The 24743-nt window shown below is 38.5% G+C and overlaps 1 protein-coding gene across 1 annotated transcript in view; it reads left to right on the forward strand.

Moving 5' to 3' along the window:
• agk (acylglycerol kinase) overlaps positions 1-24743 on the forward strand; it is a 51251-nt gene that overhangs the window by 21098 nt on the left and 5410 nt on the right. The window contains exons 8-12 of the mRNA XM_039770064.1: positions 13737-13806; positions 21794-21873; positions 21955-22012; positions 22654-22801; positions 23303-23397. Of these exons, the coding sequence (XP_039625998.1) occupies positions 13737-13806; positions 21794-21873; positions 21955-22012; positions 22654-22801; positions 23303-23397 (451 nt within the window). The remainder of the gene's footprint in view (positions 1-13736; positions 13807-21793; positions 21874-21954; positions 22013-22653; positions 22802-23302; positions 23398-24743) is intronic.

Raw genomic sequence — 24743 nt, forward strand, 5'->3', positions numbered from 1 at the left:
CTCTCCGATCGCAGCACACCTTCTGTCTCCAAGTGCTCACCCTTTGCGGGCGCTGCTGGCGGAGCCTTTGCAGCACAAACTGCTTTCTGCCAACTCCTGTGTTGGCTGCCGCCACACTGTGCAGTCAGACCGTCCGAGATTGGCACACTTCCCGTCTTCCTTCGCGCTCACTCAGACACTCCTCGGATCCATTGGGTGGTCTTACATTTCGTACATTTTCATACACTGCGCAGTCAGACCGTCCGAGATTGGCACACATCCCGTCTTCCTTCGCGCTCACTCAGACACTCCTTGGATCCATTGGGTGGTCTTACATTTCGTTCGCCCCACCCTACACGCTTAGTTAGTGGGATGAACCAGCCCCTAGATTGCCTAAGCCTGAGCTCTCTCACGGAGCCCCAGCTTGTGCTGCCTTCACCTTCCTGGTGTCTGGATCATCTCCCATGACTGCCTTTTCCCTTCTTTAACCTCCTTGTGTTCTATCTTTTCTTTTTTGCTTTCCCCTATCCTGCCGGCTCATAAATATACATCTCCATCGGCGCAGTTCCTTATTCACATGCCGCAGTAAGCCGATGAATCAATAGAGAACGATCGGGTGCGACTTGCCCCAATCACCTCATCAACTCCTAGCAGTCGTGCAATCGCGCCCACGGAGACGGACATGGCGAACTGGATTTAAAAGCAGACCTTTTTTTTTTTTTTTTTTTTTTTTTTTAAAGCCGCAGACCCACTATGCCACAAATAGCATTATAAATGCAAGTTGCAGTTTTATTATTTATGTATGTAGCTTAGCTTGAAGCAAGGTCCATATTAATGCAATTTGCCTAAATGACGGTTCAGTTGGTAAAGATGTCATCACCAAGTTGCACTTGTTTTATTTTATTTTGGTGAATACTGTGTAAGGTACCTGGGCTTGAAGTTTTGAAGTAATAGTATTATTACTGGAAGTTGCACTATTATTTTTTTTATTGTTAATATTTATTAGTTTAAATATTATGCAGTTTAATGATGGCAAAGTTGTTATAAAATGTCACTTTAACATGTCAGTGGACAGAGATTGTTAACATTAACAGAAAGTGTAGTTGGTTTACAAAAAATATTTACTATTTATTCCTTTTCTAAGACATGTTCAGTGCAATACAACTTTTGACATGCACCTCTGGATATTTTACTAAGTCTAAATGCCTCTTTGGATGGTTGACAATATGTTCTCAAAATTATAGTTTAAGTTTTTGCAAAATTTGTTCAATAAAAAGGTTCTATATTTTGACTGCATCTGTCATGCAATGTGATTCCTTCTCTTCATTAGTGCCATCCCCTTGAAAACTATCACTTTATGGGGCAATGCAAACCTGTATTAATACTTGTGTGCACATTAAAATGTTTTTTTTTGTACAATGTACAATGCTCATTACAGTGGAATAGGTTATTCTTAGCCAGTCTACTGAAGTAATTGCAGTGGAAAATGTGGTTAACATCCATTCATGCATGGGGAAAAAAATACCATTGAATACCGTGAAACCGGTATAATTTAGAAAAATACCGTGATATAGAATTTTGGTCATACCGCCTACCCCTAGTTTACATTTCTCTCTCTCTCTGACATTCTCTGCTCCTGACGGCACTCCTTTGAAGAGGAAGATATGTTTGCATTCTTTTAATTGTGAGAAAGAACTGTCATCTCTTGTCAACTGTCTTGTCATGGAGCACAGTTTAAACTTTTCACTAAAGGGTGTTATTTCATTTCTAGAGGGCTCTAATAATGTTAAAAAACGTATTTAGAAGGTTGTAAACAGGTTTTCTATGCTCTTAACTGTGAAAATATTAGATTTATAAATAAAGAATACTACTTCGGAAATTCATTTATCTGTCTGGAGCGGATTAACCACTATAAACGAGGGTTTACTGCATAACTGTGCCGAGAATATTTATAAACAGTGTGGGAGAGTTTCTAAGGGCTTAAAATATATAAAAATAACCATACAAACATGTGGTTTCTACTTCGCGGATTTTCACCTATCGCGGGGGGTTCTGGAACGCAACCCCGCAATCGAGGAGGGATTACTGTACAACACCCACAAAATTGTTGCTGTCAAACCAGTTCAATGTTTTTGTCATAATAAACTCTACCCTCTTCTTTTTTTTTTTTTTTTTGTGGCTAAATCTTTAAAATGCAAAAGCCAACATTTTAAGCAAAGACACAAACAATTTTAACAAGTATTAAAATAATAATCTTACACTTAAGCCCCCATCCCAGCCCATCCCTACCCTGCTGCATTCAAAATTAAAAAAAAAAGCAACAAATGAAACAATTGAGTCAATGTAGATCATGATACAAAGGGAAAGGCACTAAATCAACCCCATTTATGGAAAAAAAGCTAATTATATCAGGGTTATGGTTAGGTGTTAGGGAGAACCAAACACCGCTAACTTATCAAGACACACCATTTATCATTGTTAGTGCTACATGCGAGCACAAGAAATATCAATTATAGATATAAGGTGAAAACACTATACTACGGGAAACAACCTCTTAAAAGGATTTAGGGGTTTATGTATGACAGAACATTTTCATTGTGTAAGCAATGTGCAGAAGCAATTATAAATGCAAATAAAATGTTAGGTTTAATCTTAAAAACTGTTGAATATAGATCAATGAATATTATGCTTAGACTATATAATGCACTAGCGAGAATGCATCTGGAATATTGTGTTCAGTTCTGGTCATCACTCTACATCAAAGACATAGCAGCTCTTGCATAGCAGAGGAGAGAAACCAAGTGCAACTCTGGACCTGGCGTGGGGACATAATCCAGGACTTCAAAATCCTCAAAGGCATTGATAAAGTACATCCAAAAAAATGCATTCAACTTAAGGGTGAATCACATCACACTGTACATGAGGACATCAATGGAAATTAAGGGGAAGCACATTTCAGAATGAAGCCAGGAAGCTCTTCTTGGCACAAAAAGTTGTGGGAATCTGGAACAAACTACTGAGACATTCGGTTGAAGCAGGAACCTTTACAACCTTTAAGAAATATCTGGATGTAATATTGAGACAGCTTAGCTTTTAGCTATATAAATGGGCTTCATGGACCAAATGGTTTCCTTTTGTTTATCAGATTTCTTATGTTCTTATGTAAGAACCATGTTCTTCATTGATGTTCACCTCTGAATGTTTCAAAATGGTCTGATTAAAAAAAAAAAAAAAAAGATGATTTCCATATGGAAAGAGAAAGAGAACCTCTACCCTAAGTTGTAAATAATATCCAAAAGTCTTTTCTGGGTGAAGACCATTACCTCAGATTTAAATGTACTGCTTGTCATCCCAACTGCATCACACTAGGCTACTAACTGTTACAGTATGTGCTAGAGATCAGAGTCTGATGAGGTCCAAACAATATCCTCATCCTTAAACAGCAGAGATGAAACCCTTCAAATACTAAACTAGACATTATCTAATACTCGGCTGCGCACAGATATCCTCTGATTTAAAATTACAAGCGGGAAAGGAGACAAAAAGCCACCTTGACAGAGTCGCATGCTTATATTAAACAAAACATATTCAATGAAAATTATGAAACTACAAATCTTGCTCCACAAATACAGGGACTGAATAGAATGCATTGGTGAATTTGTATGGAATGATTACAATAAAATCAAAAAAAAAAAAAAATGCGTTAGTGGAGTGAGAAATTCCATATCTATGTAACACCTTCTAAAAGATCTCATGATTTATTCAGTCAAAAGCTTTTTCCCGAGTCTACAAAGGATATGCGGAAAGACTCCCATGAACAATAAAGGAATTTTAATTGCTGTTACTAGACTTGTGGTTCACCTATCAGATGGAATCTTTGTTAGAGTACCCCAGAATATAATCTTAATTATATTCCATGATTTTCTTAACCTAATATATAAAGTGCAGACATTAACACTGCAATAAGACAATTATTCAGGTTCAGAAGAAAGCAGCATATGTTCAATTATGTACATCTTAAAAAATATTTAAATTGTCAATATCAATTGCCTACGAGTAAATTCCTTGTATTTGTGATAAATGTGAAGGTAAAATGGTCTCTATATGTGCGTGTGTGTCTATATTGTATATTTTATGTTTATATTACAGTTCCTGTAAACTGGAGGAATATTTGGTTTGGAGAGGTGTGACGGAAAACACAGCTCTAGGGAAATAGTTATAGTTTGGAATTCTGGTAGCCCATTCTATCCATCAATCATCCTAACCTGCTTATTTAGACAAATCCACCTGGACGCAGTGCCGGTGTAGCCCATTCCATTGCAAAAAAAACTTGTAGAACTTGTGCATTCATTCCAGTTATTTTTTTGATATATTGCCTCAATTTAATGATTGTAAGATGTGAAAACTTTTCTCTGAGTTTCTGTTGAATCACACAATAATTTAGGTATATAAGCATATTAACTGAATGAAATTATCATATAAAAATATAAAAACTGTATATTTTAGTAAATCTTCTGAAATCTTACCACCCATAAAATGAATACCACTTAACTAATATGAAAATGAATGCCTTACATTAGACATATCTATACTAATGAAAGGCAAAGCCCTGACTGACTCACTCACTCACTCACTCACTCATCACTAATTCTCCAAGTTCCCGTGTAGGTAGAAGGCTGAAATTTGGCAGGCTCATTCCTTACAGCTTCCTTACAAAAGTTGGGCAGGTTTCATTTCGAAATTCTACGTATAATGGTCATAACTGGAAGCTATTTTTCTCCATTTACTGTAATGGAGTTGAGCTCGAAAGCCGTGGGGGGCGGAGTTTCGTGTGACATCATCACGCCTCCCACGTAATCACGTGAACTGACTGTCCACGCAGTACCTAGAAAACAAGGAAGAGCTCCAAAAAGCGCTGAAGAAAACATGCATTATACAATTGAGAAGGCAGCGAAACAATAAGAAGCAAGCGAGTCACACATAGAACCATATTCATGAGTGCAGCTACTTCGGAAACAAAGCAAGATCTAAACCTAAAGTTTAAATTAAGTTCATAGACAGGCTGCCGCTGGCGTTTGTCATGCCCACGGCTAATGCGGGATACAAGTTTAATGAGAGGACGCAGGATATAAGCGAGAGTTTTGATCACTTTGTAACTAAGTTAAAATTACTGGTGAAGGGCTGTGCTTATGCAAATTCCGAGAGACTGTCTTTGTGGGGGGATTGACAGTTAAGGCGGGTGGGAGAGTCACGTCATCATCTCCCCTCCCATTCACCTCATTTCGCTGTGATGTAGATGTATATGTATATATACTGTATATATGTGTGTATATGTATGTATGTATGTATATATATATATATATATGTTTATGTGTGTGTGTGTATGTATATATATATATATATATGTATGTATGTATGTGTATATATGACAGCAACACTCATGACAATGTTAATCATGTTACGTTATTATTAAAATGTTTCCTTTTCTTTTTCATTACTTCTTTAACACACTATTTCTCCGCTGCGAGGTGTGGGTATTTTGATATATATATATATATATATATATGAATGACCTCCAAAGAGCACGGAGACTTTTTGATCATGTGAATGTGTCTGCAAAAAGTGGCGTCTCCTGCAAATGTCGAGCAGCCGGCGCTCGCACGCGCGCGCATAACTGTGCGGGCCTTTGAGACACTGACTGCGCTTCTGCCTTAAGTCAAAGTGAGCACTTTTCATTTTTATTCATCCTCCCCCTGAGCTATAGCCCAGACAAGTGCAAACACGGGACCCCTTTTCTACACCGCAGCAAAATAATATTAAGGCGCTTCGCAGTTTCTTTTGCACGTATACGATTATGAGGTCGTCAGCTCGGATTATGAAGACACAAACAGGAGTGGAGGACTAACAGTGCCATCACAGCTGATTAATAGCTGGGATGTCTCACCAGTCTATACAAGACCCACTGCGACTGTCCCCAAAAGGCACTCATATCATCAGCGAAAACATCTCTCTACACTATATAAAAGAAAAAGGCAACTTTCCTTTCTTTACACCTTTTTTCCTTTTATCCCAAACCAAAGCCTTTCTCTCTTAACACTGCAGAGGACACAAAACTAATTTTCTTTAATTGCTGGTAATGCCGGTAAGGCACATTACCAGAGGCAGAAATTTGGACGTTCACATAGAAAATGTAATTTCTATACGACAGCCGTCGTGTAGCGCCTTTCAAAAGGGATCTACTACCGAGAGATGATCCATATATATTTTAGCTGCTGTTACTTACCTGTTCTGTTACACCGTCTTTAAAATGTAATTTACCCGCAACCACTCCAGTACTGCTCAATGTACCTTTACTTCTTAAAACGTTAATGTTTTACGGTTTAATAACTTATAGACTACATTTTATTATTTTTCCCTTGCACAGTGACCAAAGCTATACACACACATATAGACACATACATATATATATATATATATATATATATATATATATACACATATATATACACATATATATACCTGTGTGTGTATGTATATATATATATATATATATATATATATATATATATATATTTATATATATATATATATATATATATATTTATATATATATATATATATATATATATATATATATTTATATATATACACACACACACCTATAAACATTGTATATATATACAAACCGGATTCCAAAAAAGTTGGGACACTAAACAAATTGTGAATAAAAACTGAATGCAATGATGTGGAGATGGCAAATGTCAATATTTTATTTGTAATAGAACGTAGATGACAGATGAAACGTTTAATCCGAGTAAATGTATCAAATATGTTGATTCAAAATTTCACGGTGTCAACAAATCGCAAAAAAGTTGGGACAAGTAGCAATAAGAGGCTGGAAAAAGTAAATTTGAGCATAACGAAGAGCTGGAAGACCAATAAACACTAATTAGGTCAATTGGCAACATGATTGGGTATAAAAAGAGCTTCTCAGAGTGGCAGTGTCTCTCAGAAGCCAAGATGGGTAGAGGATCACCAATTCCCACAATGTTGCAGAAAGATAGTGGAGCAATATCAGAAAGGTGTTACCCAGCTTAAAAATTGCAAAGACTTTGCATCTATCATCATCAACTGTGCATAACATCATCCGAAGATTCAGAGAATCTGGAACAATCTCTGTGCGTAAGGGTCAAGGCCGTAAAACCATACTGGATGCCCGTGATCTCCGGCCCTTAAACAACACTGCACCACAAACAGGAATGCTACTGTAAAGGAAATCACAGAATGGGCTCAGGAATACTTCCAGAAACCATTGTCAGTGAACACAATCCACCGTGCCATCTGCCGTTGCCAGCTGAAACTCTACAGTGCAAAGAAGAAGCCATTTCTAAGCAAGATCCACAAGCTCAGGCGTTGTCACTGGGCCAGGGATCATTTAAAATGGAGTGTGGCAAAATGGAAGACTGTTCTGTGGTCAGACGAGTCACGATTCAAGTTCTTTTTGGAAATCTGGGACGCCATGTCATCCGGACCAAAGAGGACAAGGACAACCCAAGTTGTTATCAACGCTCAGTTCAGAAGCCTGCATCTCTGATGGTATGGGGTTGCATGAGTGCTTGTGGCATGGGCAGCTTGCATGTCTGGAAAGGCACCATCAATGCAGAAAAATATATTCAGGTTCTAGAACAACATATGCTCCCATCCAGACGTCATCTCTTTCAGGGAAGACCCTGCATTTTTCAACAAGATAATGCCAGACCACATTCTGCATCAATCACAACATCATGGCTGCGAGGAGAAGGATCCGGTACTGAAATGGCCAGTCTGCAGTCCAGATCTTTCACCTATAGAGAACATTTGGCGCATCATAAAGAGGAAGGTGCGACAAAGAAGGCCCAAGACGATTGAACAGTTAGAGGCCTGTATTAGACAAGAATGGGAGAGCATTCCTATTTCTAAACTTGAGAAACTGGTCTCCTCGGTCCCCAGACGCCTGTTGAGTGTTGTAAGAAGAAGGGGAGATGCCACACAGTGGTGAAAATGGCCTTGTCCCAACTTTTTTGGGATTTGTTGACACCATGAAATTCTGAATCAACATATTTTTCCCTTAAAATGATACATTTTCTCAGTTTAAACTTTTGTTCCGTGATTTATGTTCTATTCTGAATAAAATATTAGAAGTTGGCACCTCCACATCATTGCATTCAGTTTTTATTCACGATTTGTATAGTGTCCCAACTTTTTTGGAATCCAGTTTGTGTGTGTGTATATATATATATATATATATATATATATATATATATATATATATATATATATATATATATATATATATATAATTTGTGTGTGTATGTATGTGTGTGTATATATGATGTAGATAGGTATGTGTATATGTAGATATGTATATGGATATGAAGATATGTATGTATATATATATATATATATATATATATATATATATATGTAGACTCAAACCCATTATGACAGCAGCAGTCCAAGCTGTGAGAAAACAGTAAAAAGGAGGCGTGTCAGACGACGTGGTACATTTTCTGATGCAGCTAGATGAAAACAACTTCGTGACGCTGCCGCCAAATACACAAAACAATTACTTTGACAATCATGTTACGTTATTTTTAAAATGTTTCCTTTTCTTTTTCATAACTTCTTTAACACACGACATCGCTGCGAAGCACGGGTATTTTGCTATATATATATATATATATATATATATATACAGGGTGGGCCATTTATATGGATACACCTTAATAAAATGGGAATGGTTGGTGATATTAACTTCCTGTTTGTGGCACATTAGTATATGTGAGGGGGGAAACTTTTCAAGATGGGTGGTGACCATGGTGGCCATTTGGAAGTTGGCCATTTTGGATCCAACTTTTGTTTTTTCAATAGGAAGAGGGTCATGTGACACATCAAACTTATTGGGAATTTCACAAGAAAAACAATGGTGTGCTTGGTTTTAACGTAACTTTATTCTTTCATGAGTTATTTACAAGTTTCTCTTTGTTTACAGCCATTGACATGTCGCAGAGGTTAACACGTGAGGAGCGGATAGAAATTGTGTTGATGTCTGGTGAACGCAGTAACCGGGTCATTGCAGCAGATTTCAATGCAAGACACCCTACTAGACCACCCATCTCCCATGCTACAGTTAGCAAACTGCTTGCTAAGTTTTGTGAAACTGGTTCAGTGTTGGATTTGCCAAAATGTGGACACATGAAAACTGTCACTAATGAAGAAACATCAGTGGCTGTCCTAGCTTCATTCAGCAAGAGCCCACAGCGTAGCACTCGCCGCATGTCACTGGAGAGTGGCATTAGTCGAACATCCCTTCGCGGATATTAGCTACTCACAAATGGCACCCTTACAAACTCCAGCTACTGCAGCATCTCAACGAGGATGACCCAGATCGGCACTGAATTTGCAGAATGGGCAAAACAAAAATTGGAACAGGACCCTCAGTTTACACAGAAGATTTTGTTCAGTGATGAGGCAAACTTTTATGTGAATGGTGAAGTTAACAAACAAAACCACCGCTATTGGTCTGACACTAACCCACATTGGATAGATCCCTCCAAGACTGTTGGAACAAAAAATTGATGGTATGGTGTGGTATATGGGGTACAAAGATAGTGGGGCCATTCTTCATCAATGGAAACCTCAAGGCCACTGGATATGCGAAATTGCTACATGATGATGTGTTTCCCTCTTTATGCACTGAAGCTGGCACGTTCTTTTTTCCAGCAAGATGGTGCACCACCACATTATGGGTGTCAGGTCCGAGCATTCCTAGATGAACAGTTTCCTGGAAAGTGGATTGGTCATCGTGGGCCAGTTGAATGGCCCCCAAGGTCTCCCGATCTGACCCCCTTAGACTTTTATCTTTGGGGTCATCTGAAGGCAATTGTCTATGCTGTGAAGATACGAGATGTGCAGCACCTGAAACTACGGATACTGGAAGCCTGTGCTAGCATTTCTCCTGTGGTGTTGCTATCAGTGTGTGAAGAGTGGGAGAAGAGGGTTGCATTGACAATCCAACACAATGGGCAGCACATTGAACACATTTTATAAGTGGTCAGAAACTTGTAAATAACTCATGAAAGAATAAAGTTACGTTAAAACCAAGCACACCATTGTTTTTCTTGTGAAATTCCCAATAAGTTTGATGTGTCACATGACCCTCTTCCTATTGAAAAACAAAGTTGGATCCAAAATGGCCGACTTCCAAATGGCCACCATGGTCACCACCCATCTTCAAAACTTTCCCCCCTCACATATACTAATGTGCCACAAACAGGAAGTTAATATCACCAACCATTCCCATTTTATTAAGGTGTATCCATATAAATGGCCCACCCTGTATATATGACAGCAACACTCATAACAGTGACAAAACAATTACATTGACAATCATGTTACGCTATTTTTAAAATGTTTCCTTTTCTTTTTCATAACTTCTTTAACAAACGACATCGCTGCGAAGCGTGGGTATTTTGCTATATATATATATATATATATATATATATATATGACAGCAACACTCATAACAGTGACAAAACAATTAAATTGACAATCATGTTACGTTATTTTCAAAATGTTTCCTTTTCTTTTTCATTGCTTCTTTAACACACTACTTCTCCGCTGCAAAGCGCGGGTATTTTGCTAGTCTATACTAATAAAAGGCAAACCCTCACTGACTGACTCACTGACTCACTGATCACTAATTCTCCAACTTCCCAAGTAGGTAGAAGGCTGAAATTTGGCAGGCTCATTCCTTACAGCTTACTTACAAAAGTTAAGCAGGTTTCATTTCGAAATTCTACGCATAACTGAATCCTACTTGCGTACATATATACTGCCATAACCTGCAGCTTGGTCGCCGTGTGAGGCGGAGTTGCGTCCCCCATCACCATGCCTCCCACGTAATTGAGTGCCTGCCCATATATGGCCGTCCGTCAGCAGCAATCCAATAGACACTAAATATTCGCAGGCAAATCAAAAAGTTAATACCGGGAATGCCTGTTAAACATCTTAGATTCACGAGTAGCGATTTGGGTGGTGAGATGTCTATCGAGGTGATCACTGTAATATTTGTATGTCATTGAAATGTATTATTATCAGGCATGCTTTAGGCATCTATGTCATCAGGAAGGCACCGGAAAAAGGGACCTCAAGGTTCCTATTATGGAAGTTAATTTAGAGCATGGATACCGTGAATGTAAGAGCTGTAATAAATAAAGTTCCCCTGCATACTTTAAAAGAAAGTCTCGCCATCATTTCATTTTTCACAATTTGGACAATCATGGATTTTGTTGGAGTTCCCTCGCCACGAATTGACTGGGATTCTCTTAACCTGCCGGGAGAATGGAAAAAGTACCGACGGCACGTGGAGCTGATGTTTTCTGGCCCGCTAAAAGGCAAAGACAAGAGTGAGAAATGCAGCTACCTGCTCCTGTGGACTGGGGAAAAAGGAAGAGACATTTTTAACACATGGACTCTCACCCAGGAAGAAGCCAAGGTACTGAAAACTTATTTTGACCGTTTTGAGGCGTTTGTCATGACTAAGATGAATACGATATTCGCGAGATACAAGTTTAATGAGAAGATGCAGGGTATAAACAAGACTTTTGATCACTTTGTAACGGAGTTAAAATTGCTGGTGAAGGACTGCTTATGCAAACGAAGGTGAGATGGTCAGGGATAGAATAGTGTTTGGCACAAATTCAACGAAAGTGCGACAGAAACTTTTAAGTGCCGGGTCTGAGCTAAAATTAAATAAAGCCGTGGACATCGCAAGATCGCACGAGATAGCACAAGCACAGCTGAGAACCTTCGATGCATGTACTCAGAGCGGCTCACGTGAACTGACTGTGAACGCAGTACGCAGACAACAAGCAAGAGCTCCAAAGAGCGCTGAACAAAAAATGCATTACACAATTGAGAAGGCAGCAAAAGAATATGAAGCGAGTAACGCATACAAGCATATTCATAAGTGCAGCTACATGCGGAAACAAAGCACACGGTGGAAAAAGTCAATGTCCGGCTAAAGGAAGACAGTGTAAAAAATGTGGTAAATTGAACTACTTCGCTAAAGTTTGCAGGACTGGGAAAGGTAAACCCGTGCATGCAGTGTGTGATGTCTCAGATAAAGAGGACGACGAGCTGTTTATTTATGCAGTAAGAAAGGAACAACCCTCTGAAGCTGAACAAGCCTTTGTAGACATATCAATAGGAAAGAAAGGTGTAAAGCTTAAGTTTAAATTAAGTTCATAGACACGCTGCCGCTAAATATTTGCAGGCAAATCCACAACTTAATACTGGGAATGCCTGTTAAACATCTTAGATTCACGAGTACCGATTTAGGTAGTGAACACTTCGATGAATGAAACCTGTTATCTTTACAACGGTTGACAAACACGGAATGTAACTTGAACACAACACATCCTGCAAATACGAACCTGATTGAAAGAAATAATGATAATCAAATCCTTGATGACAGCAATACTCATAACAGTCACAAAACAATTACTTTGACAATCATGTTACATTATTTTTAAAATGTTTCTTTTTCATAACTTCTTTAACACACTACTTCTCCGCTGCGAAGCGCGGGTATTTTGCTAGTATGTTATATTTAACTGTTGGACAAGTAGCTGTCTTCTAACTGATATTTTATCAGACCAGAGGATTTACTTATTCAGTTTTATATTTGTAAATATGTGCATCAATCTAAACCTATCCTCTTTATAACATCAAATTGAAATGTTGTTTTCGAAAAATAATTGATATGTTGTGATGACCATTTTTTTTATCAAAAAATTGTTCCCTCCAGTCAACATTATCTTTTTTTTTTGTCAGTGAGTGTGGTAGCTAGCAACATAATTTTATTCAAACCTTGCTTGATTAAAGTATCTGACTTACAGTACAGATACATTTTACAGGGCAATCTGTCCAAGTGCACAAATGCTGATGTTGAATGTATCCTTTACCAGGGCAATAAAACAAAGATACAGCAGTTTTTCATAGTTTTTCATAGCAAAATGAAAGTAGATCTCCTTCAGTGATCCAGTCAAAACTTTATCTTAAATATTCATGTGTTAATTAATAACCAAAACATTTGATTGAGAGATTCAAGTTAGTAAATATGACACCATAATTACTTATAGCTGTAATTTCTTTCAAGATCTACATTTCTATGTAGAGATCGGCAGGGGCACGTAAATAACTCATTTAGTCCTCTCCACATATTTTCACCCTGACCGTGCAAGGATGCCATTAACAGTGTTGTACTGGCAAGCTGTAAGCTTACTTTTTAGAATATTTCAAAGGTAGAGCTTTTATAGAGTATGACGTTTGGAAAACAGTGGTGCAGCTTTGTTGATCAAAATTGTGTTCCAAAATTAATTATAAATGTATCTTTTTTGAGGTGTATGGATGCAAATAATAAAGTTTTTTTTTTAAATGACAAAGGATGCAGAATTGGGAAGTGTATTATGTATGTTCAAACACTTTCAACTAAGAAACAGTGTATATTTACTGTGCCCACCAATTACCAATAAAAGTGTTTATTTTGAACAGTCAGATTTATTTAAATCATTGTATCATGTATTTAATTGATTCAAAATAAGAAGAAATTATTGTTCAGGAGTCAACATTATGGGATTTTTTTGTTACGGTATATTTTATAAATTATATTTTGTGTGTGTCAAACTAATTGTGTTTTCTTCCTGAATATTTAGACTAATTTCTGACTCAACCCTTGACATTTTGAGAGGAGAAACCATATCTTTGGATGTTATGCAAATAAAGGTAATATATTACAAAACAACATAATCTAAACATTATGCTATGAAAAATGTATCAGTTTATGTAGTTGTAGACATTTTTTCCCTTATCTATAATTTATAATTGGCTGGTCCCATTTTCAAAATTTGAATTAGACCACCCACAGCTTGTCATAATGTATTCATGCAAGTTTAAAGTGTATTAACTGCTTTTACGTTCAAGAAACTAAAAAATCACTGCTTCAACACTGCATTTCTTACATGTGAACCAAAAAGTCAATTAGGATTTACTGGTTGGAAAGTGGGTATTGTTTAATGAAAATTCTGAATTCATTGTTACTCATATGGGAACATACATAGACGGCATTGCACTTCAGCAGTAACTTGCTGCTTTGAAGAGTTTATACAAATTAAATTAAAAGGGGCAAAAAAAATCTCAAAAATGTTTAACTGCTGCCTTGATGAATTGCCTTTCAAGTGCATTTCTTGCAATACTTTAATTTTCATTGCAAGAGTGGAGTGGTGGTTCTGTGGCTAAGGATCTGCGCTGGTATCTGGAAAGTTTCCAGTTCAAGTCCCATTACTTCTGGAAGGAATCCTACTCTGCTGAAACCATAAGCAAGGCCATTAACCTGAAAATTGCTCTAGGGGCTCTGTACAATGGCTGACCCTGTGCACAGACCCTAAAGGTCATGTGAAAAGACAGTTTTGTCTTGCGTAGTAATTAAGTACAAACCCAATTCCAAAAGACTTGGGGCACTGTGTAACATGTAAACAAAACCAGAATGCAATGATTTGCAAATCTCATTAACCCATATTTTATTCACAATAGAACAAAGAAAACATATCAAATGTTGAAAGTGAGACCTTTTACTATTTCCTGAAAAATATTAACTCATTTTGAATTTGATGGGAGCACCATGTCTCGGCAAAGTTGGGATGGGGGAAACAAAGGGCCGGAAAAGTAAGTGGTACTAAAATGTAACTGCTGGAGGAACATTTTGCAACTAATTAGATTAATTGGCAACAGCTCAGTAACATGATTGGGTTTAAAAAGAGCATCTTAAGAGTAGGGCTGCAACTAATGATTATTTTGGTAGTCGACTAATCGTTCAATTTATTTTCCCGATTAGTCACGATTATTTGATGCCTGACTATTTTGATGCCTGCGACCTATGGTTGCACATCCTGTTCTGGGCTCCAGTGCATGTCTTACCTCATCTGCTCACGTCTGTCCACCTGTGAATGTCACCCTGATGTCTCTGCATTAACATGATTAAAATGAATAATAATCAAATTAAAATAACCAGTGAAACATATGAATTTTAAAATAATCAGATGTTTTATATTAGTGTGACCACCACAGTAAAAAAGAAATACATTAAACAATATAAACTAAAGTGCACAGTCTTTAAACAAAAAAAGTGCATTTAACTTAATTAAAAATGGCCACTGGTGTGTCTTTAAAGTCCAAAAGTTTAAATAAAGCTTCAATACAAATAAAATAAAACAATAATGTACAGTTTATAAAAGATTCAGTTCATATATTCCTGATTGCAGTGCAGGAACGTGAGCATTTTCGACATGCTCTGGTGTGAGGCTGCCTCTCTTCTTTGAGACAATGTTCCCAGCTGCTGAGAAGAGATGCTCAGAGGGAGTAGAGGTAGCAGGAATACACAAGAATGATTTTGCAGACAGAGAAAGATGTTTTAATCATCACACTCTGAAGGAAAACTGTTATAGTTTATCACATCATGTACTATATTATGCCAAAATAAAAAAATTAACGGACTAAAATATGTAACAAGCTAATTACTGATATACTCCAAAACACAAGTTACCAAACATTAGTTAGAGATGGTTTACTATTCATATGAACTCAAATATTATACGAAAAAAGAAGAAAAAAAACTAGGACGGCTCAGCTACTCCTATTCACTCGTTTACTATAACTCCAAACACGTTTGCAAACATAACTGAAATTGTATTCACTTAACCCTTAAACCGCCGGAACTGGCTAGAGTCGGTTTCCAGTGCAAATTGGATGCACGCCGAAGCCGAGTATATGCGTCGACATACATTTGGCGATGTACATTCATTGAACTCCGCAACCGGCTAAAGTTGTTTCTCAGTGCAATTTGCCATCACTCCGGAGCCGAGTATATTTGGCGATGTACATTCATTGAATGCCACAAATCACTATAGACGCTTCACAGAGCAATTTGCCAGCCCGCCGGATCAGTCAGTGCCATACATTCGTTGAGCAGCCAGCTCATGACCACTGCTGGCCCCGGCAGAACTGCAGCACCACTGTCTCTGCGATTCATCCGCTGCACTAGACGAGCCTGCAATCCTCAGCATTTACCTCTGTGTGTTTGCGTGCAGCCAGTTCAAGCGCAGTTGGCTCCGTGATTTACTGAATTTCATCAATGCCTTCAGTTGCACCTTGTACATATAATAATAGTTTGTTGCAGTAGTTTTTTTTTTTTTATAATTTTTACAGTTCATTTGTAGTGTGTAAAAATGATCAGTGTTGCATTAATTGTGATGCTCTTTGCATGAAAAAATGTGTTCCATTAAAATTTCACATTTTCTTTGTGAATTGTGACGTTTACTTAAAAAGTGCAGCTAAAAAGTATTTGGCCTCCAGGGTTGCATTAACCCCCAAATATGTGTCGGTTTAAGGGTAACTATCATTGTCAAAACCTTGATATACACATTATAGTACAAACATCAGTGTTAACACATGACCCTAACTTTACTCGCTAAAACTTACCTCTCAAGAGACGGCGGCATCCCAGCTCCAGGATGCTTGTGTTTCAGATGCTCATGCATCACGGTGATGCTGCCATGAAAAGAAAATTACGCTTTGCATGATCTACATTCAATGTTTTTTTTTTTTCATTGAAGTAATCCCACACTTTAGAAAGTTTCTGTCTCAATTTTTTTCCATCTCCTTCCCCTTCCTCTATCTAATTCGCCATTGCAACCACGTTTATTTTTCTCTAAATTCTTATTCTCCCCAGACGTTCTTCTTTGTTGGTAGGACTATGTACAGTCTTGACAAACAATAAAAAACGATACTGCCCCCAGACGTTCGTGACTAGAGCCTCTATTTAAGGTTCAGTTTATGATGCGTGGACAATAAAAAATCTTGTGTTGTCGATTACGTCAACTAATCATTGCAGCCCTACTTATGAGGCAGAGTCTCCCAGAAGTAAAGATGGGCAGAGGTTCACCAATCTGTAAAAGACTGTGTCTACAAATAGTGGAACAATTTTAGAATAATTTTCCTCGATGTAAAATTGTGGAGACTTCAAGTATCTCCTCATCTACAGTACATAATATCAAAAGATTCAGAGAATCTGGAGAAATCTCTGTGTGTAAGAGACAAGGCCAAAAATCAGTATTGGATACTGATCTTCAGGCCCTGAGGCAGCACTACATTAAAAACGGGCATGATTCTGTCGTGGAAATCACTGCATGGGCTCAAGAACACTTCCAGAAATCATTATCTGTGAACACAGTTCGCCGTGCCATCCATAAAAGCAAGTTAAAGCTCTATCATGCAAAGAAGAGCCCATATTGAACATGATCCAGAAACGCTGCTATCTTCTGTGGGCCAAAGCTCATTTAAAATGGACTGAGGCATAGTGCACAACTGTTCTGTGGTCAGACGAATCGAAATTTGAAAGCCTTTTTTGGAAAACATGGATGACGCGTCCTCCAAACTAAAAATGAGAGGGACCATCCAGCTTGTTATCAGCACTCTGTTCAAAAGCCTCATCTCTGATGGTAAGGGGTGCATTAGTACCTAGCAGCTGGCAGCTGTCAAATCGGGAAAGGCACCATCAATGCTGAAAGGTATATACAGTTTTAGAGCAACATATGCTCCCATTCAGACAATGTCTTTTTCAGGGAAGACCTTCCATATTTCAGCAAGACAATGCTAACTAAATCACATACTGCATCTATTACAACAGCATGGCTTTGTAGTTCGAAGAGTCCAGATTCTAAACTGGCCTGCCTGCAGTCCAGACCTTTCATGAATTGAAACAATTTGGTGGATCGTGAAATGAAATATATGACAAAGACAACCGAGGACTGTTAAACAGCTATAGTCCTATATCAGACTAGAATGGGACAACATTCCTCTCCCAAAAGTCCAGAAAGTGGTCTCCTCGGTTTATATTTAAAGACTGTTGTTAAAAGAAGAGTAAATGCTACACAGTGGTAAACATGGCCCTGTCCCAACATCTTTGAGACATTTTGCTGCCATCAAATACAAAATGACCTTATTCTTTTCTTAAAATGGTACATTTTCTCAGTTTAAACATTTGATATGTTTTCTGTTCTTTTATGAATAAAATATGGGTTTATGAGATTTGCAAATCATTGGATTCAGTTTTTATTTACATTTTACACAGTGTCCCAACTTTTATGGAATTGGGATTTTATACCAAAAAAAAGTTAATGTTTTATTTGTTGTTGCTAAACATATTCAACAACTATGCTATTAACTACTCTTCTTCATCTTCTTTCGGCTGCTCACCTTTGGGGTTGCCACAGCAGGTCATCTTCTTTCATATCTTTCTGTCCTCTGCATCTTGTTCTGTTACACCCATCACCTGCATGTCCTCTCTCACCACAACCATAAAGCTTCTTTTAGGCCTTCCTCTTTTTCTCTTGCCTGGCAGCTCTATCCTTAGCATCCTTCTCCCAATATATACTCTGTGTCTCTCCTCAGTACATGTCCAAACCAACGCAATCTCGCCTCTCTGACTTAGTCTCCCAACCGTCAAACCTGATCTGACCCTCTAAAGTACTCATTTCTAATCCTGTCCATCCTTGTCACACCCAGTGCAAATCTTAGCATCTTTAACTCTGCCACCTCCAGCTCTGTCTCCTGCTTTCTGGTCAGTGCCACCATCTCCAACCCATATTACATAGCTGGTCTCACTACTGTCCTGTAGATCTTCCCTTTTACTCTTGCAGAAATCCGTCTGTCACAAATCACTCCTGTCACTCTTCTCCACCCATTCCACCCTGCCTGCACTCTCTTTTTCACCTCTCTTCCACAATCCCCATTACTCTGTACTGTTGATCCCAAGTATTTTAAACTCATCCACCTTCTCCAACTCCACTCCTTGCATCCTCACCATTCCACTGACCTCCCTCTCATTTACACACATGTATTCTGTCTTGTTCCTACTGACCTTCATTCTTCTCTTCTCTAGAGCATTCAACCTGCTCCCTACTATTGCTACAGATCACAATATCATCAGCAAACCTCATAGTCCACGGGGACTCCTGTCTAATCTCGTCTGTCAACCTGTCCATCACCATTGCAAATAAGAAAGGGCTCAGAGCCGATCCCTGATGTAATCCCACCTCCACCTTGCATGCATCCGTCACTCCTACCGCAGACCTCACCACAGTCACACTATCCTCGTACATATCCTGTACAACTCTTACATACTTCTCTGCCACTCCCGACTTCTTCATACAATGCCACAACTCCTCTCGAGGCACCCTGTCATATGCTTTCTCCAGGTCCACAAAGACGCAATGCAACTCCTTCTGGCCTTCTCTATACTTCTCCATCAACATCCTCAGAGCAAACATTGCATCTGTGGTGCTCTTTCTTGGCATGAAACCATACTGCTGCTCACTAATCATCACCTCACTTCTTAACCTAGCTTCCACTACTCTTTCCCATAACTTCATGCTGTGGCTCATCAATTTTATCCCCTGTAGTTACTACAGTCCTGCACATCCCCTTATTCTTAAATATCGGCACCAGTACACTTCTTCTCCACTCCTCAGGCATCCTCTCACTTTCCAAGATTCCATTAAACAATCTGGTTAAAAACTCCACTGCCATCTCTCCTAAACACCTCCATGCTTCCACAGGTATGTCATCTGGACCAACAGCTTTTCCATTCTTCATCCTCTTCATAGCTGTCCTTACTTCCTCCTTGCTAATCCGTTGCACTTCCTGATTCACTATCTCCACATCATCCAACCTCTTCTCTCTCTCGTTCTCTTCATTCATCAGCCTCTCAAAGTACTCTTTCCATCTGCTCAACACACTCTCCTTGCTTGTGAGTATGTTTCCATCTTTATCCTTTATTACCCTAACCTGCTGCACATCTTTCCCAACTGGGTCCCTCTGTCAAGGCAATCGGTACAGATCCTTTTCTCCCTCCTTTGTGTCCAACATCTCATACAACTCATCATACGCTTTTTCTTTAGCCTTTACCGCCTTATCTCCTTGTACTCTTGTCTACTTTCTGCATCTCTCTGACTATCCCACTTCTTCTTTGCCATCCTCTTCCTCTGTATACTCTCCTGTACTTCCCCATTCCACCACCAGGTTTCCTTTTCCTCCTTCCTCTGTCCAGATGTCACACCAAGCACCCTTCTTGCTGTCACCCTTACTACATCTGCTGTAGTTTCCCAAATGTCTGGTAATTCTTCACTACCACCCAGTGCCTGTCTCACCTTCTCCCTAAATCCAACCTTGCAGTCTTCCTTTTTCAACTTCCACCATTTGATCCTTGGCTCTGCCCTCACTCTCTTCCTCTTCTTGATCTCCAGTGTCATCCTACAGACCACCATTCTTTGCTGCTTAACTACACTTTCCCCTGCCACACACTTTGCAGTCTTCAGTCTCCTTCAGATTGACTCTTCTGCATAGGATGTAATCTACCTGTGTGCATCTTCCTCCACTCTTGTACGTCACCCTATGTTCCTTCCTCTTCTTAAAATATGTATTCACCACAGCCATGTCCATCCTTTTGGCAAAATCCACTATCCTCTGACCTTCTTCATTCCTCTCCTTGACACCATACCTACCCATCACCTCCTCGTCTCCTCTGTTCCCTTCACCAACATGTCCATTGAAATCCGCTCCAATCACCACTTTCTGTCCCTTGGGTACACTGTTCATCACTTCATCCAACTCACTCCAAAAATCTTCTTTCTCATCCATTGCACACCCAACTTGCAGGGCATATGCACTAACAACATTCATCATCACACCTCCAATTTCCAGCTTCATAATCATTACTCTGTCTGACACTCTTTTCACCTCCAAAACACTCTTGACATACTGTTCCTTCAGAATAACCCCTACTCCATTTCTCCTCCTATCCACACCATGATAGAACAATTTCAATCCACCTCCGATCCACCTGGCCTTACTCCCCTTCCATTTAGTCTCTTGCATGCACAATATATCAACCTTCCTTCTGTCCATCATATCTGCTAACTCTCTCCCCTTACCAGTCATACTGCCAACATTCAAAGTTCCTACCCTCAGTTCCACTCTCTTTACCTTCCTCCTCTCCTCCTCTCCTCCTGCCTCCAGAAACATCTCCCCCCTCTTCTTCTCCTTCTTCTTCGGCCAACAGTAGCCCAATTTCCGTCTGCACCCTGTTGACTAACAGTACTGGTGGCAGTCATTGTTAACCCGGGGCTCGATTGATCCGTTATGGAAATTTGTACTGTTGTCTGCATATTGATTTGGCAAAATTTTACACCGGATGCCCTTGCTGACGTAACCCTCCCCATTTATCCGGGCTTGGGACTGGCACGAAGAAACACACTTGTTTGTGCATCCCCTGTGGCTGGGTTTATTAACTGCTATGTTATGTAATTTTATATCTAAGGGAAGTATGTAAATAAACCATAGTTCCGTAATTGAAGCTTGGTAAAACAAATACCAAAAATAAATGGTCTACTCTAGCGGCAATTTCTAGAACCACCATGCAGTTAATGTTTTTATCATCTTTTTAAGTTGGCTCTGGTCCACCTCCTTCTCGCAATTATGGTTAAAGATGGTTTTTAAAGATATTTGAACTCTGATGAAAAGAATGACTCAGTTGTATCTATTGTCATGGCTAGTTCAAAGTTTGGGAGCTTTAACAGTATAGATTGGCCAGTTAAATGAAAGTGTAAAGGAAGCATAATTATTGTATTTATACCTTGCCTATGCTTATTGAAAACAGGGAAAGACAGAGCAGCCAGTGTTTTCATTAACTGATTTACGCTGGGGATCATATAGAGATACAGCCACAAAAATCAGCAAGTAAGAGTTTTCATTGTCTTTTTTTTCTTCAATTTATAAAAACAAAGTGGTTTGCTTAATTGGCTGACATTTATTTAATAGATACTGGTACCTTGGTCCCTTGAAAACAAAGGCAGCCCACCTTTTTAGTACTTTAAAGGTATGTTTTGTTTACTTATTTCTGTTCCTCAGGTGTTATTGTACGTTGGTCCCATGTCAGTCCTAAAATTGGTTAATCTTTTTGTAATTTATGAGAAAATGTGAAAAGGTTACTGCAAAAATTTTAAGTGCCATACTACAGCGGTCTTATATTAATTTAGTAGGCTAATTTGCATTAGCTAAAACTTGTCACCACAATATCCAAAACAGACAAAGAATGCATAAAAACCTTCCATTTTTCTAATCTCAGTTCCCTCATATACTTTTTGAGGTTATATAGGATAAAGAGGACAACATAACAGAACACAAAACTTGCTGTGTATTTCCCTTTATCCTTATATTGCCATTTCAATTGAATAATGTTTGTTAATTTTAATGGTTTTACATGTGAAAAGATTATCCAGCATTCTGGCGCCAGTTTTTAACTGTACTTTAGAATTTTTTGTTTTCAAACCTAATTATGCTAAAAAAAATCTTTCCACTTGTTTATAAATTTTATATTATATTAATCACTTTAAAATATATTGAAATAATTGGTAGACTCTGATTGATGAGCTTATGAATTATTAGACAATATATTAAAGTTTGATTGAACATTGTGAAGTTTAGTTTGTTTTGTTTTTTTTTTGTTGTTGTTGTGAGGAATGGCCTCAGGTACACCATGGTTCTCTAGCTTATTTGGGTCCTACATTAAGGCCTCGGGATGAAACTATTGATAAACCACCTCGTCCACCTCTGCACACAAGAATATTACAGAGACTGTACCAATACTGGGCACCTGTCAAAAAAGGTAACATTCTAGCCCTTTCATTTTTTATCTTTATCTTTGATCAAAAATAAATTAACATTTTGGTGAAACCGTGTTGGTTAGTTACACTCACTCATCCTGGGACAGTTTAGGGTCACCAGTGTGTGGCTGAGTCCTCTGATTGACTGGAGCCTCATGCAGATTTGTTTCATAAGTTACTGTACACCGAAGATTGTGAGGACTGAGTTTGGATTCACATCAGCTTGAAGCTAGACCATGCAAGGTTAATAAATGAATGGGCATAAGGAACATAGGTTACCTGACTTTTAAATTCAAATATTAAATATTATTTAAAAATTGCACATGAAAATATCTATTTATGTTCATTTTCTACTAGCCCGGTTGCAAATTTGCATTATATGTAATTGCAGGAGAGCAGTCAAAATTTATTTCTAAAGCCCAGGTAAAACAAGTTATTTTTGCTGTTATAATGTATATGTTGAAATTTATGTACTTAATTGGAATCTCATTACACCCCTTTAGAAATTGTGGAGGCTGATGTGGAACCTTGGCAAGAGATGACTTTTTCTGGGTTGGAATTTTCAATCACTACCAAGAATTCACACCCGGATTTAATGGTGAGAATTTTGTATTTAAATCTATGACAAGCTGTATTATTTTTGGCAGATATGTTCGGAGTTATATAAATAAACCTGAATATAGTTTGGTGCACAATATCTTATAATCTGGTATAAAAAAAGTAATAGTAATATACTGTATTATAAGGAACAAGATATAAATGTGAGTTATACAGGAAAACAAAAACTGAATTTAAAGTGATTTAAAATTAATACAAAAAGGCATGAATGAAATATAACTGCAGTATTAGTACAGGTTGAGCCAAAAAGAAGTACCATATTTCAAAAGTTTATTCTACAAAAACGCTACAAGATAAAATAAATTTAATTACGACACAAGAAAGTGTATACAAAATAGATTTTTTTCACTGTGTTTTAAAAATGATGTCTTCAAGTTGGTGGCCATCCTTAGCGGTACACTCTTCGAGACGATTTCTGAATGCTTGCATGACTTGTTTGGCCATTTCAAGGGGAATAGTGGCGATTTTATGGCGAACAGTTTCCTTGAGGGCTTCAAGATTTTGAGGTCGATATGTATATACCTTCGACCTGACATAGGTTCATAAGAAGAAATAAGAAGGAGCAAGATCAGGCAAACGTGAAGGCCAACCAACTTCGCTGCGCAGGGAGATCAGCTTCCCTGGAAACATCTCCCTCAACACTTGCCTGATCTCTGCACCGTATGAGCTGCTGCTCCATCCTGTTGAAACCTGGCATCCACCACGTCCATTTCTTCCAGTTGTGGCCGCACAAAGTTCAATAGCATTTCAATGTAACATTCTGAAGTGACAGTGACCATTGCTCCCCCCGCCTCAAAAAAGTAAGGGCCTACAATGACAAATTCTGTAACGGTGCACAAAACTGTAACACGCTCACTGTGCAGGGGTCTCTGATGAAGTTCATGAGGGTTGGTTTCAGCCCAGTAGTGAAAGTTTTATTTATTTACGCAGTCATTCAAATGGAAATGTGACTCGTCCCTGCATATGACGATGGCATCACGATGAACGCTTTGCAGAATGTTCAATCACAACTCTCTACGGCTCTCCCAGTCTCTCTCTGTGAGTTCCTGCACTACAATCATTTTGTATGGATGGAAATTAAGCTCCTCATGCTAGATCCTCCTCAAAGACTTGTTGGAAGTGCCTAAGGCTGAAGCGTGTTTGTGCGCTAAATGTCTTGGAGACTGTAAAATTCATGGCCTTTCAGCTTGGATGTTTTCAGGCGCTCGTACAGTCTGAGGATGGCCTGGAGATTTTCTTTTCAATGTTGTACCCATCTGTTTAAATTTAGCCACTCACTGAAGAATTGTTTTCTGATTTGGGACGTGACCATTAGGAGGAATGCTG

The sequence above is a fragment of the Polypterus senegalus genome, chromosome 11, assembly GCF_016835505.1.
Source record: "Polypterus senegalus isolate Bchr_013 chromosome 11, ASM1683550v1, whole genome shotgun sequence".
In the NCBI taxonomy this organism is placed as follows: Eukaryota; Metazoa; Chordata; class Cladistia; order Polypteriformes; family Polypteridae; genus Polypterus; species Polypterus senegalus.